General features: G+C 44.4%; 1 protein-coding gene across 9 annotated transcripts; it reads left to right on the top strand.

Moving 5' to 3' along the window:
* Positions 1–10: 10 nt before the first annotated feature.
* FUT10 (fucosyltransferase 10) lies at positions 11–15,543 on the top strand. Of its 9 annotated transcripts, none has more exons than XM_064404549.1 (6): positions 4,771–4,902; positions 6,442–6,636; positions 6,806–7,007; positions 7,695–7,980; positions 13,230–14,065; positions 15,295–15,543. In XM_064404549.1, the coding sequence occupies exons 3-6, from the start codon at positions 6,927–6,929 to the stop codon at positions 15,517–15,519; spliced, it is 1,428 nt and encodes a 475-aa protein (XP_064260619.1). In that variant the 5' UTR covers positions 4,771–4,902; positions 6,442–6,636; positions 6,806–6,926; the 3' UTR covers positions 15,520–15,543. The 9 variants fall into 9 exon arrangements, with proteins under 9 accessions (XP_064260622.1, XP_064260624.1, XP_064260623.1 ...); XM_064404548.1 differs by having other exon boundaries at positions 6,803–7,007; XM_064404550.1 differs by having other exon boundaries at positions 6,442–6,640.
* The last annotated feature ends 1,459 nt before the right edge of the window (positions 15,544–17,002 follow it).

Raw genomic sequence — 17,002 nt, 5'->3', positions numbered from 1 at the left:
TCCCTGCGCCCGCCGGGCTTCCTCAGGGAGAGCTCGCGCCGCGGAGGGAAAACATCGTCTGGCGCCATCTTAGGTTGAGACGATCTGACAGGACAGGGCAGAGGAATTTGGTCACTGCAAAAAGGTGAAACTGGAGGACGTTTTGAAACAGCCGCCTTTAATGAGTGGGAGAAATTGGAGAAGGCGGCAGACCCAGCAGGAGCTGGGGGTGTTTAGCCTGGAGAAAAGGAGGCTCAGGGGTGACCTGATCACTCTTCAGCTACCTGAAAGGCTGTAGCCAAGTGAGCTCTGCTCCCAGGCAGGACACAGTTTCAAACTGCACCAGGAGAGGTTCAGGGTGGACATCAGGAGGAATTCCTTCCCAGAAAAGGTGAATTAGACATTGAAATGTATTACCCAGGGTAAACTGGGCCGTGGTCTAGCCGACAAAATGGATGATATCAGAGGCCTTTTCCAACCTAAATGATTCTGTGATCCCCTTCTGAAATGAATGGGCAGGAGATCTTTCTCCTTTTTAATGCCTTTATTAAGAAGAATCAGCTCAGGTGGGGAGTAGTCGACGGGTCGCGCCCACACCGCCATTGCTCCCAGGCGTGGCACGGAGAAGGAGGGTGATGCAGCTTTGTCCGCTGGTCTGCAGACAGAGCTGGGGATTCCGTCCTCACGGGAGAGTCGCACATTCCTGGCTTTTTTTGTCTAACACCCCGGGGCGTCTCTCTAATCAACATCTTTTCAGGTTAGGGTGAGAAGCAAAAAGGATCCAAGCAGGTATGGGACTATGCTCCCATCCTTAGACGTCACTTAGGTCACTTGTTGGCTCGTAATTTTAGGGGTTTTTCCTGTAAAACTGTAAAAATTCGGGGCGCAATGCATTTCTCATCTGCATTCTGGCTCTGATGTCACTGCTATTCTCTTCACCTGGAGGGTCTGTCCCGTGTCCCTCCCTGGCAAGCGGCCAGCATCAGGGGGACAATGGTTAATCACCAGCCATTAACAGGTAATTGAAGAAATTTTCTTTGGCAGTGCAACTAACTTAGAACAACTGGTCTGACTTGTTTTTAACTCTGCCACCTAAAAAAAATAGATAGCTTTCTATTCATAACACCTGATGTGCTGTTGGTCAGCAGGACAAAGTAGCTGAGGACCCTCATTAGAGAGAGCAGCTGATGCAGTGTAGGGGTTTGTAATCTGGGGCACTGTGAGATGCATTAGCATGCAGAGAATTAAAGGAACACGGAGCAAGTGCAGTAGCAAGGGCTGCATCTGTACGGTCTTCTCCAGGAGGTGGGAAATCATTCCATATGTGGTGGAAATGGTTAAAGTCTTTAATTTTGAGCTGCTGTGTGTTTCATGTGTTTTACAGTGACTTTATGGAAAGAAGAATGGTGCCACAGTGACAATGAAGGAGTATGAATGCACAGCTGCAAACTGAGACACAAGGTTCAGGACAAGAAAGAATCAGGCCCACAGGTGGTTCTTGTGTCAATGAGCAGCTTTGTCTCCTTTGGGAAGTCACTTGAGCTCTGTGCTTTCCTTGTCTCCCTGCCTTTTCTGCCCTGTTTTATTCTGAGGACTTCATTTGTTCCTGCCAGGATGTTTGTGCAGTGACTCTTTGGAGTGCACAGGTTGCTGCTTCTGGGTGTTGCAGTAATATAGACTATACTAATGTAATGGAGGATAAAAACCAGAGAAATCTCCTGAAAGGCTACTTAGAATAATAGGTCTATGAATACAGCAGAAAGGGAATGGGCATATCTAAAGACAGAGAGGATATCCAGCAGGACCTAAGAGAAAGAAAAATGTTCTAAAGTGCAAAATAATAAAAAAGAGAGGAGGAACAAAGGCATAAAAAGAAACAAAGTGTATTAAAAACAGATATGTACACACAGAGGAAATGTGTGCATATGAATGAGAGAAACCTCAAATGCAGTAAATCTTGTTTGTAAGAGACAGAGCAGAAAGAAAAGCTGTTGTTCCTGACCCATGGAAAGACAAGTTGCATTGCAGGTTTGTTAGATACCAGCAGCGCTCCATGGACAGGAGATACCATGAAACATAGATCTTTAAGAAATCTTAGCAACAGTTGTGTTTTTTGGTCATTTTCTGTCGGAACCCAGAGCATCTCTCTGGATGCCCTGGATGTCTCAAAGCCCTGGCAGGGGCTCGGAGACCCTGGCAGGAAGCCAAAGACACCTGGAAATTCAATCTTAATTCATAGAGCAAATTGCCAACCTTATATGAAGAATTACAGGTCACAAAAGTTTAAGTAGCATAGTAGTAGCAATCACAGGGTGAAGGGAAAAATTTTGGAGCACTGTACAGGGGGGTTTTGAACCTTGTACAGGGGGGTTTGGAATCCTGTACATGGGGGTCAGGAGTCCCAAGATGGAGGAATTTGGGCGTGCCCTGTCCTTCTTCTTTCTTCTCCTTGGCATCCACGTTCAGGATGATGTTGGCATGTGTGGATTGGTTCATGGTGAAGGTGCACTTGCCAACAAGAGTGAAAAGTATTGGAAATTAAAGGTAAATATCTTATACGTAGTTTTCACTATAAAAGAGACAACCGCCCCATGGGCGGGAGAGAGTGCCCTTGGCTGTCTTGCTGATCAGACCTCGGCTGGACAGACAGAAAAACTTTGTAGGTAAGGAACAATAAACACAACTGAAGACCAAAAGCGAGAGTCCAGACTCCTTCTTCGAAAGCGTGGCCTGCCCAGAACCACCTTTTCCCGTGCTGGGGCAGAGACAAGTGACAGCCGACCCCGGCAATTTTCATCCAGAATTCCTATATGATGATTTGGCTCTGCCATTGCTTATGCTGGTATCATCTTTACCAGCTATTTAACGTGGATTACAGACAAACCAGATCCTGCAATAACAGCTTTTTTCCTGAGAGTGGCATACCAGGACAAGAAACAAAAGTGAGTTTCTCTGATGCCAGCCACTGGATTGAGCTGGTCCAAGAACAGCTTGCGTATGGCATGGGACAGACAGCAGATCATACAGCTATCCCTCAGGACTGCCCCCAGGACTCACTTGTGTATTTTCAGTCTGAATGTGTGGGTTATTGTGTCTGTAGACTGCTTCAAAAGGTTTGAGGGACAGTAACTGAGAAAAGTCAAGCCTGTTGAAGGAAGCTGAAGATTTTGCAATTAAGTTTTGTCCTCATGAGAGCAATTTAAGAGTCTGCCAGCTGAGGAAATGTGAAAATCAGGAATGTAACTAAGTTTAAAATTATGGACTAGATCGAAATGCAGTGGGATCACAGCAAGTCCTTCCACAACATATACTGGGTCTCTGAATTAGGTCTGCAAAGGCAGGATTCTGCTTTTGCATTAATCTGCTTTGCAAAATAATATGTGGAGATTCTTGCTGCATCCCTCATGACTAAAAGTGAGTTTGGATCCTTCATGTTCAGGTCAAATATCTGTAAACACTTCAACATAATACTCAACTTCAAAGATAATATTAAAACCCAGCCTGAAAGCTTCTACTTAAAAATCCGACTCCAACAGCTAAAACCTTTGTGAGGAAGCAGCAAATAGGAAAAGAGCTGAGATTAATCACTAAACAAAGACTGGAGGATAAATAAATCTGTATGTCCCTGTGTTGTAATGTCAGTTGCTAGTTTTCATCTCGGGAGAAGACTGGTAGTTCAGAGAGAAATCGGGGCTCTCTGGTGCAGTAAGAGGTGGCTGCTGCTCCAAAGGGGCTACTGGCAAGAATAAGCTGTAGTGCAAAGGGAACAGAGCCATCATGGAGATGATGTCATGGACACTGCTGCAGAGGGCTGGATTCAGGTTACCTGCTGGGTGCCTGTCTGATCCTACCAGGAGGACTGCCGGAATTACCCAGGGTAAGGAGATGAGCTGTGTGCATAACATTTCTACAGTTTTGATCAGTCATGCATTTCAGTTGAGGCGCAGGTGTCCCCTCTGCCTCCTCTGGAATTCTTCTTCCCTCCACTCCCTCAGGTAATCAGCCCCTTGCAACCACCCCTGCCTGCCATGTCTGGGTTAGAAACAGCAGATACCTCACTTTCAAGTGTTTCTGTATAAATATAAGTACCTATGGAGACGTGTATTTCTGTGTTAATACAAATGTGTATGTATGGGATACAGGAATGACATATACAAGAATGGGTGGTTCCTAAGTCTGTATCTGGTTGGTAAGTACTGAGCTGACCTTGCAGAACCAGGCTTTTGGAGTAAACATCTACAAAGAGTAGGAGGTGCACAAAGTGTTTCCCAGCTTCAGGAAGGCCCGAGCGGGCAGACAGGACGTTCCCCGGTCGGTACACAGGGCCGGGCAGGGAAGCCTCGGCACGGCTGGAAGCGAGGCAGGGCCTCAGCCACAGGGACGAGGGACGCGTCCCCTCGGCGAGCGCGGGCCGGCTCTCCCTGCTCCTCGCGGCTTCCCAGCTGCCGTGACGCACTTCTCTCTCTGACTGCCCCCGGCCTCATGCAGGCAATGTAAAGTCTCCGTCAGGATAGCACCGGCACTGTTGTCAAAACCCCCACAAAACCGCAAAGCGCGCTATTATGCAAACGGCTGTAGGAATCAGTGTCAGGGGCGGATTTATTTTTGGGAATCGGGTGAGGTCTTGCAGTGAGGGTTTGCAGAAGACCGGTCGGGCGGGGTGGAAGTGATGGCGGCCTCACGGCGATCAGTCCTCCGCGCTCCCAGCGCAGGCCTCGGGGGCCCCGGGCAGAGCCGACCCCTTCCCCGCCCCCGCGGCGGGCGGAGGGAGGCGCGCATCCGCACCGCCCCCGCCCGCCGCCCCTCCGCGCTCCAAGTGGGTGCACTGCCTGAAAGTTAAAAAAAAGCTGCAAAACACCCCAAACCCCCTCGGACGCGGCCGGAGGGGGACGGTGGCGGTGAGGCGGGAGCGAGTGTCTCGGGGTGAGTACGGCGGCGGGCGCCCGGCCGGACGATGCCCGACCCACGGCGGGAGCAGGGCCGGGGCTGCGGGATGCGCACAGCCTCGGGAAGGGGCAGCGTTTCGGAGAGCAGGAAAAACCCCGGCTGGGATGCTGAGCCCATAGAATTGCGGCGACACAGAGCTGGAAGGAGAGGCGGCGGGGAGAGCTGGCAGGAAGTTTGGAAGGATTTGCAGGGAGCTGCTGCTCCCGCAGGGCAGCCTGGGGTGGTGATTTATCCTTCGTCCCTCAAGTCCTCAGGGCCTCCGCTCAGCCTGACATAGGTGGGAAAGCGTTGCAAGGTCATCCTTGCCAGTGGCGCTGGGACGGGACAGAGCCCTGCCTGCCCAGTCCTAGCGCACACCGCCGTGCTGGGCAGAGGTATTGCGTGCTGGGCACCGCAGATACAAAAATGAAGCCATGGCTCAGTGATACCCTGGGTTAATAGGTGGAGTGCACCCATGCTGCGGTCAGTTCCCCCTCTAGGATCTGAAAATGTGGCAATTACTACTGCTGTTTACCAGGGCGGGGGTTAGGGCAGTATTCAGTGCATCATCAGAGTCTTGCTTTTTGCCATGCACTGTCCTGGTAAGATATATGGTGTTAAAAGCACTGTCCAGCTCCAGCTATGCCAACACAGCAGTGGGCAGAATTCATCCCCTTCCCTTCCTGGTGCCGCTTTTTGGCTGTACTGCAGGAGGCACAGAAGGTGCAGAGGCTTTATGGAAAATCCTCCTGATCTGAGAAGCTCTTAACTGGCAGTCATGCACTTTCACACCCCCACAGACCTTCAAAAGCAGCTGGCCTGTGCAGAGCAGAATTGCACAGCAGGGTTTCATGTCAGCTTTTGCTAAAGAGGCCTTTCTGATGTTTGAGGGAAAGGGATGAACTCATGTGTCAGTGGAAGCAGAAAAAGAATATTTTTTTCCTCTAGCTGTCAGCACCACTGTGATAGTACTGCAGCAGGCAGTAGGTTTGGGAGCCATCCCTCTTTGCCAGGACTTTAGAACTTTGTGATTGGGATCCACATGGGGGGAAAGCTGGCAGGAAAACCAACATAAATTTCATTGTTATATATCTGAGTTTTCAGAACACCCACATTTTCAAACTTTACATCTCTGTGTGGAGTGCTACAGTCCTATCTTTCTACCATCCTTTATTTTTATTTTTCAAGACATGGCTGGAATTTTACAACTTCTCCTGTTGCCAGGAGTTGGGATTTTTGTACAGAAACATCCATCATGCAAAAAACCAGTAGGGTACTCTGAAAGCTAAAAAACGCACTGGGGAAGGGAAAGTTATTTGAAGAGAGGGAGACCAATACAGGTGCAGATTACTCAGAAAGGGTAACTGTTAAATGAATTAGGTTTAGGTGTGGACAGAGTTTGTGTATGTATTGTGTGGTTACTTTCTCTATACATTGGACATAGAGCATATTCCGTGAGTGTTCTTCATGTTTGTGAAGTCGCAGAAGACTGAAATGCAGCAAGTCCAAGGCCAGGTATTTGTGTGCCTTTTTCAGGAGCATTTTCAGAGATTGCCCAGGGAAGGAAAATCTCTCGTTGGTTCCCTGTTTGTGAATCTGCTGAAAAGCAGCACAGCTTGACATCTGAAGCTCATGAAAGCAGCGGCCCTCACAGTATACTGAGCCAGCACCATCAGCATTCCTTACACTGACTACAAGGATGAGAGGATGTCCGGGATGTCTTCAGGGGGAGTAGGTGCTTGGGACTTTGTGAGCAAGAGTGCTGTCTTGTGCAGGCTGCTTTCTGGATACCTGGCTGAAAATGTGGCTCTGGCACCTACAGAAGGCTATGGGTAGACATGAAACTGACCACTGAGTTTGAAGGAGCTGTCTGTGTTGATGCTCTACTCTTTTTCAGCAGCAGTAACCATGAAGAGCAATAAGGATATAGTGGGAAAGCCCAGCAGCAAAGAGTGAAGACTTTGGACAAGTGACCTTCCTAATGCCTAGATGAAACTGCCCTGCAGGCCTGGTAGTGCAGCATGATTAGGATGAGGAGGAAGATACTTTGGGCATCTTGCTTCTGCTTTGCAGCTGCCTTTTTCCTTGTGCTGACACTCCAGGTACAGGGGCAAGGGGGTGGGGTGTGTATGAGATTGCTGTCAAAGCAGGACACAATTCTGTCAGATGAGTGAGGCAACAGACATTTCCATACTAGTCTGTGCTTCACCAGGAGTTACTCTGTTAGCAGTGTTGGCCTTGTGGTGAGAGCTGACTCTGGTAGTGACATAACTCAGAGAATACCTTTCTTGTATACATCCTTAGCTCCTGGTGGAGTTTTTCAGCAATGTTGCAACATACCATGCAGTGTTGTGTTGCCTCTATCCAGAATTGCCTCCTCTTTTCACATGTTTGAACTCATCAGGCTGGGGGACAAGGCTGGATCCGTGGAAAACCTAATGGGTTTTTAACAGCTAATTTTCAGAAGAAACCTGGCTACTGAAGGGCTGTTTACTGCCCTATGCATTTTCCAGGGAGAAAGCAGAAGTTAAGTTGTTAAGTCACACATGATGTGGCCATATCTCAGTACAGAAATGTATTTGCTGCCTTCTCCTTACAATTTCAAATTAAAGCTTTTGCTGTTCTGATATAAGATGACCTGATGTCTTCAGTCAGTGAAATGCATCCAATTTGACTGACAGAAATTTAACAAACTGACTTAGTGCTTGATAGTTCAGTTCTGGTTTGCAAGTAGATGTCCTGGCTAATGACAGTGATGTGTTGTGATATGTATGTTTATTTCCCTGAAGGTTATAACTGAACTGGGCAATTCAGAGAATAAGGTGTCAATAATCTCCAGTTTACACAGCAGCCCATTAAAGCCTGGGGAGAGACAGGCTTTTCAGTTGAAGAAGCAGGAACTTCACAGCAGCTTCAAGACAGAGTCTGATGTAAATCACTATCCTGTCCTGCTCTGGTGGTCTCCCCTGACGGGAGAGACAGGGAGATTCAGTCAGTGTGGAGAGGATGTTTGCTTCTTTACTATAAACAAGACCTACCAGCACAATCAGATGACAAGAGCATTTCTGTTCTATGGTAAGAATCTATTTGTTTTCAAAGTCGCTTTTCGTCCCACTTAGTTCTTTCCCCATAGAGATTAAATATTTTAGGTGGCAATGACTTAGAACAGGAGATTTATGCAGCTCATTGGGTTGAACTTTGCCTGGTGCTGAATACCATTACCAGTGCTCTGTAAAAGAGTGAAACTCTTCTAAGCGTGAAACTCACTCTCAAAAGTGACCGCGCACTATCTGTGATATGACTGATGCCTTGTCTCATGCTGCTTTCCAATCACATGTATTCCCTGTTCATGGAAGAAAAGACAATTTCATGTCATTGCCAAGACATTTAAAGACAGTCTGAGATCAAGCCAACATTTTCCAGTCTTCTGGCTTGTCACCCCTAGCAGAGGTTCTGCAAGGCGTTTGTTGCACTTGGGCAAGTCTTTTGTCTAAAAATAACGCACTCTCTGGTAACAGTGCAACTCCCCTGCCTCATGTGCCAAAAAATTGCTAGCAGGCTCTAAATGGAATGTAGTGAAAGAAACCTATTGATTCCATACAGGGAGCAACAGCTAGTGCAACCTTCTCAGCTGCTCTGGCTCTGCCAGGGACTTCTCATTGCATACACTGTAAAGTGAGTCTACAGAGCATGAAAGATGCATCATTTAAAAGTAGACCTTACTTCATCAACTTTGTTCTTTTGCCTCATACAGTTGTTTTTGAAAGAAAACCTGAGCTTTAAGTGGAAAAATAAATTCAGATGCTTTTCTCTGACTGGTATGTTCAGATATTTTGTCTGGAAATAAAATAAATCAGGATACTGAATCTCATTTACTCAATCTGAATACAGGTGAACTGGAAAGAAGGGCCTTAAACTTTGTTGTTAGCAGTCAAACAAAAACTTCTCATCACTGATCTTTTTAGATCTCCAAGTAGGTCAGCTTTGTCAGATAATATGGTGGTTAAGCATGAAAGCAAAGGAATAACAGCAAAGGAGTGAGAAACTGACCCAATTAGAGACAAAGAAAGCTGGAATGCATCACAGGAAAGCTGTAAAGTCTGGTGATTTTGTTCTCTGGTAGTAGTTTCATTTGTCTTTTTCAGTATTAGCAGGATTGTTACTCTTCATTTTAGCAGGCTTCTGGACATAGTTTATTCTCACATTTTTAAAATACAATTTATACTGGGCATAAGACTCTCCCTGTAGCTTTTTTTTTTCTTTTTATAGAGATGCTGGCTATGAACTTTGTAAAGACAAGTGTCAAAATATGCAAAATTGTTACTTATTTTTAAACCACAGTAAATGACCTCACAATGCCAAAACAGAGTTGTTCTCTCTTTCTCTCCCCCTCTCCCCCCTGCCATGATGCAGTGAGCTGTGAGTCTGCAAAAAGGCATATTTTACTTTTGCATATTTTCCCTCTAAAGAGCCTGCTGGGTGAAAACTTGAATATCTGAATTTCCATGCTAAGGCTGGATCAGAGCACAGTTTCACCTTCCAAAGGAAATGCGATAATTTTTTCAGTACTTGGTCAGTAAGCTAGTCAAGAGAAGAATGATCCAAAGGTTAAGAAAAGCACTGTGCAAAAATACAGGGTGTAGATGTTTCCCAGCACAACTGCTTTGTTAGGAACACCAATTTTTCTGCAGCTTGTCCCAACTCACTGCCCTGGCCTGGGGAGCCCCTTAGTGTAGGTGATGACTTTGTTAAGTGTTGCTGTCTTTTGTTTTGAAAGGAAATGTGGCCTCCCCTTGCTGGACTTTGTTTTTGCTTTTGGGGGAGATTCCCAACTCCACCTTTTTTAGTGTCACGTAATTCATAGAATATAGTATTTAGCATGAGCTGGATCTGTCAGGGCCTCAGGGGTGTTGTTCCTAAGAGAGAAGGATGTCCAGTTGTTCTGTACTAGTGCACTGAGTCCTTGGAGTATGACTTCTGAATGGAAGATGTCTTCTAAAACGCATAACTTCTCCTAGCAGCATATCTATTTCTCTTCTGCATATCTAAGATTTCCAATTAATAGTTAGGAAGTGAAATTGCTCATAGTTCTAGTCTAGTGGTGCTTTTTTCTATTCCATCATAGGCTTCCTTATTTCCTTCATCTCATGGGGTAGGGGGTATGCTGATGTTATCTTCCTTTAATCCTTTTTGTCTTCTTGCTGGACTGAGATTGATTAAGTGTTGTATTAAATTCAGTCATTCTGATGCGCTCTGATCTGTACTGTGGCCAGTTTTGGGCCCCTTATTTCAAGAAAGACACTGAGATGCTGCAGCATGCCTAGAGAAGAGCATCAAAGCTGAGGAAGGGTCTGGAGAAGAGTCCAGTGAGGATGGCTGTGGGAGGTGGGATTGTTCCGCCTGGAGAAGAGGAGGCATAGGGGTGACATCATCACTGTCTACAACTCCCTGACAAGAGGCTCTAGGGTTGGTCTCTTCTCCCAGGCAACCAGCAACCAGGATGAGAGGACACAGCCTCAAGCTGAACCAAGGGGATGTTCAGGTTGGACATCAGGAGAAATTTTTTCATGGAAAAGGTTGTTAAACATTGGAATGGCTTGCCCAGGGTGATAGTGGAGTCACCATCCCTGGGGTTGTTCAGTAAAAAACTGGTCATGGAATTAAGTGCCATGGTCTAGTTGACAATGTGGTGATTGGTCAAAGGTTGGACTTGATAATCTTGGAGGTGTTTTCCAACATAAATGATTCTGAGATTCTATGATTTTATAGTGCATTTTTCTTTATGTGTCTCTTTGCCTGGCTTAACTGTCCCCTAGTCTGGTAAGTTTTACGTGTCGCCTTTTTGTCTTTCTCTCATTCTTACCTGTGTTTCCACCCCCTTTTCCCTGCAATACTACCTGAAAGAGGGAGCACACTTGTAAGAGACCAAGCTGCAGTGCTGTGATTTCAATCCACAGCATTTCATTATTGTAGGTATGCACTGTTACTTCTCTTTGCATCACCTAAAACAAAGTGTTTTCAAAGCCAGACAGACTTTATGATTTTTTCCACGAGAATTTGATTAAGTTTCAGTTTTTGTCACCTTCTTCTGTCACAAAATACATCAAAAACAAGATAACACATCAAAAACAGAAGAAGCAAATAGCATTTTTCATTGAGTGGCATACCCTTTCATCCTTTTAGTGCTGAGGACTTAGGACCTGAGTAGAAGACAGAAGGTCAGTGTTTAGTGGCCTTAAAAATCTCCACCTGATGCTCCTGAAGGATCTTTTTCTATAGGAGATTTTTATATTACTGACAGCTAACTTCTATCTCTGCTGCAGTAATGAAGTCTCATATTAGATTTATAAAGTTGTCCTTGGAGTCACTTTGGTAGGCTAATACAGCTGCAAGCACCACTGGGCATTTTAAAAAATCTTTATATCTTCATTTTTAGATCAGTATTCTGTGTAAAACTTCTGCTAGCACCCCTTTCTTTTTCCCATCAGTGGTTTGAGGTCAGGGGTAGAATGGAGAGTGAAAAGTTACAAGTGTGAGTGAGATTGTGTTATGACCCACCTCTGAGGGATGGTAACTGAGGTTCCTGTTAATAGATGCCTTGGGTGAATTAGAATGAAACAACTCTGCATGACTGGTGTGTGTATATATCAGCCAGATTTATTTCAAAACAGTTTAATTGCAGTGGCTCTTCTGAGTCTTTCCCATAAAAGTATAAAAATATCGTGAAGAAAATATGTAAGGAAAAGAAAGAGAAAAAGAAGAGGAAGGAATAAAAGGAAGTAGATAGTGAAGATCCATCTCTGATGGATCCAGTGGTGATTCTTGATCATTGCAATTTTGATGTCTTTGATAGGAGTGATGGTTGCAGTCTTCATTCATTGAGGGTAGGGGCCTGCAAAACAGAGTGTGCTGGGTTGTATACATTTAAATTGGCATGGGAACACCTAGATCCCTTCCCAGGGTGGGAATTTTTTGTGTCTGATGTAACAGTACAAGGCATGTGCATATGCAGTCTTCTGATGGAGAGTTCCTGGTAAGAGTTGAGATGCTTTGTGGTTGTTTGTGGTCCATAGCCCACTGTCTTATGGTGAAAGAGGGAAACTGGCATGGAGAAAGCATTACCCTACCTCCACAGAATCTACTGCTTACTGGCCATTCCCCTTAGTTGGCTTGAACACAACTTGTTTAAGACCTTGTGTTCCCAATTGTCCTAGATGCAATCATCCATGGAGTTTGCTACACAAAGGTTAGGCTGCCAAATATGTTAGTTTATCTGAAGATAAGAATTTGTGATATTTTCTAAACCAGCTCTTCAGTGTTAGTTTCAGTTTTTGAACCTCTCTTGCTTGACAATATTAGCTGAAAGTTTTGTATGTTCAGTGCCTTTACTTAAGTAGAGAACAGATACGCTTCTAGCACAGTGAGGAAGTATCTTGACAGAAATGGGGCAAGTTTGCATTTAATCTCCAGTAAGGCTGGTCGTAAGAGTGTAGTTTAGTAGTTATGAAGGGAGAGCAAGCAGTGCATTAATGAACTGGTATTTCAACTTCGTTTTGTACAGACCAGCCTTTGAGAAAAGTCATCTAGGTTTGTCCTAAGGCTTCAACCACAGTTTTCCCAGTTTCTGGAGTTGTCTGTTTTTAGAGTTTAGACATTAATATTCTTCTACTATTGGCATTACTTTGAGGAGCTGTCTTCTGCCAGAAGCTACTTCTTTATGTATCTGATAGGCAGCTGTGATACATAATCTCTTAATTTTCTCGTTGAAAATTTAATAGTTTGGCTTCCTAAGTCTCTACAGTACGATGTCTTTTCAAAACTTGAAGTAATTATTTTTTTCTCCTTAATCCTGTCCAGGATTTCAGCATCCCTTTAGTTGTTTTATTACTAGAACCAAATTGAGTTCTGTGGTAACCATTTTCCTCACATCGCAGAGGAAATGCCATCTGTTCCCCTGTTTAGAGAACCAGGGGATTATTAGACATCTTACTAGTCTCATTTCAGTGCATTAAAATATGGAATTCCTAGTGATCCTTTGACATGAGAGGCCTTTAAACTAATATGACATGAAAGGAAACCACTTCAATATTAATTACTGATCCCACTTCTCTAGGTTCTTCTGCTATGAAATTCAGTTTTATCTGTCATTATGCTCTTGTGCCTTTGCATTAATTGCATTCTTTGAAATAACTGCCTTATAGTGTCAGAGATGTGATGGTTGTAGCGCTGATGCTAAATTAAAACTAGACTTCTGTGCCATTGTAGTTAGTGTCACATGACAGATGATCAGGATGAACACTTGCTTTTTGTTTGCTTTTGTCTAGGTACTGACTTCAGTATAGACAGTTTACCTCTCCCTCGTAAAGAATATCATGATTGGGCCCTTTTCCATGAAGAGTCACCAAAAAACAACTACAAACTATTCCATGAAGCAGCCATCACCTTATTCAACCATACTGCAACATTTAGCCGCCACTCTCACCTGCCACTGACCACACAGTATCTTGAGGGTGTAGAGGTCCTGAAGTCATTGAGGTTCATGATCCCCCTGCAGATGAAAAACAGCCTGAGGAAAAGGCTTGCACCCCTTGTGTACGTGCAGTCTGACTGCAACCCCCCTTCTGACCGGGACAGCTATGTGCGTGAGCTGATGTGCCACATTGAAGTAGACTCTTATGGGGAATGTTTGCATAACAGAGACCTCCCCCAGCATCTCAGAAATCCAGCTGCCATGGATGATGGAAATTTCTTAAAAATACTGGCACAGTACAAGTTCATTCTTGCTTTTGAAAATGCTATCTGTGAAGATTACATCACTGAAAAACTCTGGCGGCCACTGAAGTTGGGAGTGGTGCCAGTGTACTTTGGGTCTCCCAGCATTGTAGACTGGCTTCCTAGTAACAAGAGTGCAATCCTGGTATCCAGTTTTTCACACCCTCGGGATCTAGCCCACTATATCAAAACACTGGATACCAATGATGAAGAATATGAGTCCTACCTACAGTGGAAACTGAAAGGGGACATTTCCAACCCAAGACTGCTTAGAACAATGAAGGAACGCAAGTGGGGAGTGCAAGATATCACCCAGGACAATTACATTGACACCTTTGAGTGCATGGTTTGTAACAGAGTGTGGGAAAACATCAGACGGAAAGAAAAGGTATGTGTGAATTTGTGTTTGTGTCTCAGAGAGGCTTTAAAATGGCATTAGGGTCAGGTTTGTCTTGGGAAGTTTGGTTACCAGATTTCTGGCTAGCTGATGGCTGCAATATCCCAGTTCCATTGGGTTGTGCATCCTCATGTAAATAGGTGTCAAGAACATGTGTTCCTCACAGTGCTGCAGTGCAGGGTGTGAGCACATGACATTGACCACTGAGCTGGTGGTCGTTTTCAGCTAAAGGCTTGAGTTGTTCAAGGAGGAGATTTTTTTTCATGCTCTAGAAAGTAGCCTAACATGTTGACCTTCTTCAGATGACCTGGAACATCTGTAAAGAGGTTGCCCAGAAAGGTTGTGGGATCTCTGTCCTTGGAGGTGTTTTAAGACTAAACTCAGTTTTGCCCTAGGCAATTAAATATGATTGCACCTGTTTGGAAGAGGGAACTGAACTAGAGATCCCTGTCTTCTGATCTGTCGTAAGCACTGTATGACTGTCAGGTTCTATATATGTGTGGATAAATTCACATGCCATTGTCTGTGGTGACTAAACACTGGAACAGTTTCTGAACCAGGTTGTGTGTTTGTGAGAAGCCGTATTTCAGCTGATCACCATCTGAGCAATACATTAAATGGTCAGGCAGTAGAAGGGAGATGGAGAAAACTTCTGAAGTTATTAAGGTGAGCTGAAGTGATGAGAATTACAAACTGACAAGTAAACTTTGCTGTTTGAGTCTGGTGCAAACCTGGACATATGTTCTCTCTGAGTTAGGAATGCAGCCATGGAAAGGTAGAGAACAGATACAGATATTTTTTCCCTGTGTTTTGTGGCTCTCTAGTCAATAAAATTATGAAGACCAGTTTACTCTCCTGGCAAGATTCATGGCTTGTTTTTTTCCCTGAGAAAAAGAATCTCGGTAAGTGTGTGCATATTTAAGATGAAAACAGAATATAATGATGAAAATATTACTCCTTGTCTTGTAATTTCATTTTGTGTGGGTTGGTGCTGTTCATTTGCAGCCAAACCTTATCTGAGACTCAGATGCATGACTCGTCAGCATGACTGATCTTGTCCCAGACGCTTAGGGGAGACCTTCTACAGGGACATGGGTAGAGCCTGTAGTGGGAAGAAAAGTGTAACTGACGTGATTTGACAGCCTGCTAATGGCATAGCACTTTCCTTCTCTGTTTGCCTGGGTTCCTGAATAACTCCTTTTATTTGTCTTTGTCACCAGGGATGGTTACCCCAGAAGTGGGAGGCTCAGGTTAATCATCTGAGCTGCCCCAAACCAGAGGCATTCTGGTTCTCATCGTCAAACCCTGGCTGGATTTCTCTCCAAAAGATGTGGATACCAAGCTTTGAGCAATCCAAGAAAGAAGCCTGGGCACTGAGGCACCTGGTGGAAAGGAACAAGAATTTTACAGCTGAAGAATTTTGGATGCTTGTATTCAAAGAATAAACACAACAGACCTGTAAAACAGAGTGAGAGCCTCAGAGGAGTTCTGTGGAATTTTCTTTTGCAGATGACCTTATAATTTAGGATCAGTAGCCATGGGAAGTAGACCTGTGAGGCTGAATTTAATATGTTCAGTGATCAAGGGGCACTGAGAAATGCTAAACAGTCAAATCATTCTGCCACGTAATATATGCACATATATGTGCATATATTTATATTTAGAATGATTTCTATTAATTGTCATTTGCTCAAATGTTTGAACATTAAGGTCCTGATTGTCAGGATTCTCAAAGCCCAGATTTAAGTACACAGCTAATTATCCTGAAGCAGATGTCTCTCCCTCCAACTTTAGATACATACCTGCTCAGTCTCAAGGCCCCTTTTTCCCCAGTCCAGGACCCTCCTTTGCTCTATTGATAGCCACAAGGTGCAGAGCAGCTGACACCATTGCACAGGTACAGCTTCTGTGCTGCTTTGGAGGTAGACTAAAAACTTGGGACTGTGTCCCTGGCTAGCTGTTTGTTATCAAATTTCCTGGCATCAGCAGATTTAAGCAGGGACTTGGCGGGCTTTGTGTCCTGACACTGAGTGCCAATGTAACGTACATTAGTGGTTGGCACGAGGAAGCACCATCTGTTAGTGTCCGGGGACAGATTGAATGAAAACGTGTTGGCTCAGATTTACCCACCATCTTCTGCTAAAAATAAGCAGAGTACATGAGTATCTCTACTCCCCAGAAATAGGGTTGGTTTAGATCTGACTTACCTTCTTACCTTTCTGATGATGTATTTGTATTCTGATAGTAGTATTTGTGTCATGTAATCACATGAAATTGTGTGATTAAAAGGGCAGAGATAATATAGAGTCCGTTGGTGCTGAAGTCTTCAGTAGGCCCAAGGAGAAGTAGGTAGTCTTCCTGTTTTAACACACAAAACCTTAAATTACTTAATCTGACAAAGAATAAAACTTGGTGATATTAGTCATCACTTGCCAAAAGACACACCTTTGCCTGGTATTTAGAGTGTTGCAGTTTTCTTTCCAAGTTCTTTCAACCTCATTCTGTGGAGGAGTAAATTTTCACAGGATCTGCAAAATGGCAGTAACTGTGTGAAGCCATTCAGATGAGTGACACCCATTCATACACATATGATGACACAGGCAAATGGAGTTACTAATCTGGAGTTCTTTACGTTACCGGAAAGGCAGATTTTCACCTGTATGAAATTTCCATGGAATTGTTCATTGCACCAGGCTATTTTAAAATTTCTGTCAAACACGCTTCTGTTTCATGAAGGGGTAGCCAAATAGTGACAATGGAGAAAGATGTGAATAGCATTTACACCAAGAAATTCAGCTGTGAAATTTACTTACCCTGGAAAAGTTCCTCACCAGAAATTTTGTCAACAAATAGCTGGTGAATTTTTAATTACTTTTAAATCTGTCAAAGGAAAGATGAATTTTGTGGCTATGAACAACAGAGTGTTGG

This window comes from Passer domesticus, chromosome Z (assembly GCF_036417665.1).
Source record: "Passer domesticus isolate bPasDom1 chromosome Z, bPasDom1.hap1, whole genome shotgun sequence".
In the NCBI taxonomy this organism is placed as follows: domain Eukaryota; kingdom Metazoa; phylum Chordata; class Aves; order Passeriformes; family Passeridae; genus Passer; species Passer domesticus.
This window is presented reverse-complemented; position numbering and strand designations above follow the sequence as displayed.

Excerpts from the sequence above, each read along its gene's own strand:
- FUT10 (XM_064404552.1), top strand. The coding sequence starts at position 6,927 with ATGATTAGGATGAGGAGGAAGATACTTTGGGCATCTTGCTTCTGCTTT. Across the intron at positions 7,008-7,694 it reads TCCTTGTGCTGACACTCCAG|GTTATAACTGAACTGGGCAA; the intron begins GTACAGGGGCAA and ends ATTTCCCTGAAG. Across the intron at positions 14,066-15,294 it reads ACATCAGACGGAAAGAAAAG|GGATGGTTACCCCAGAAGTG; the intron begins GTATGTGTGAAT and ends CTTTGTCACCAG.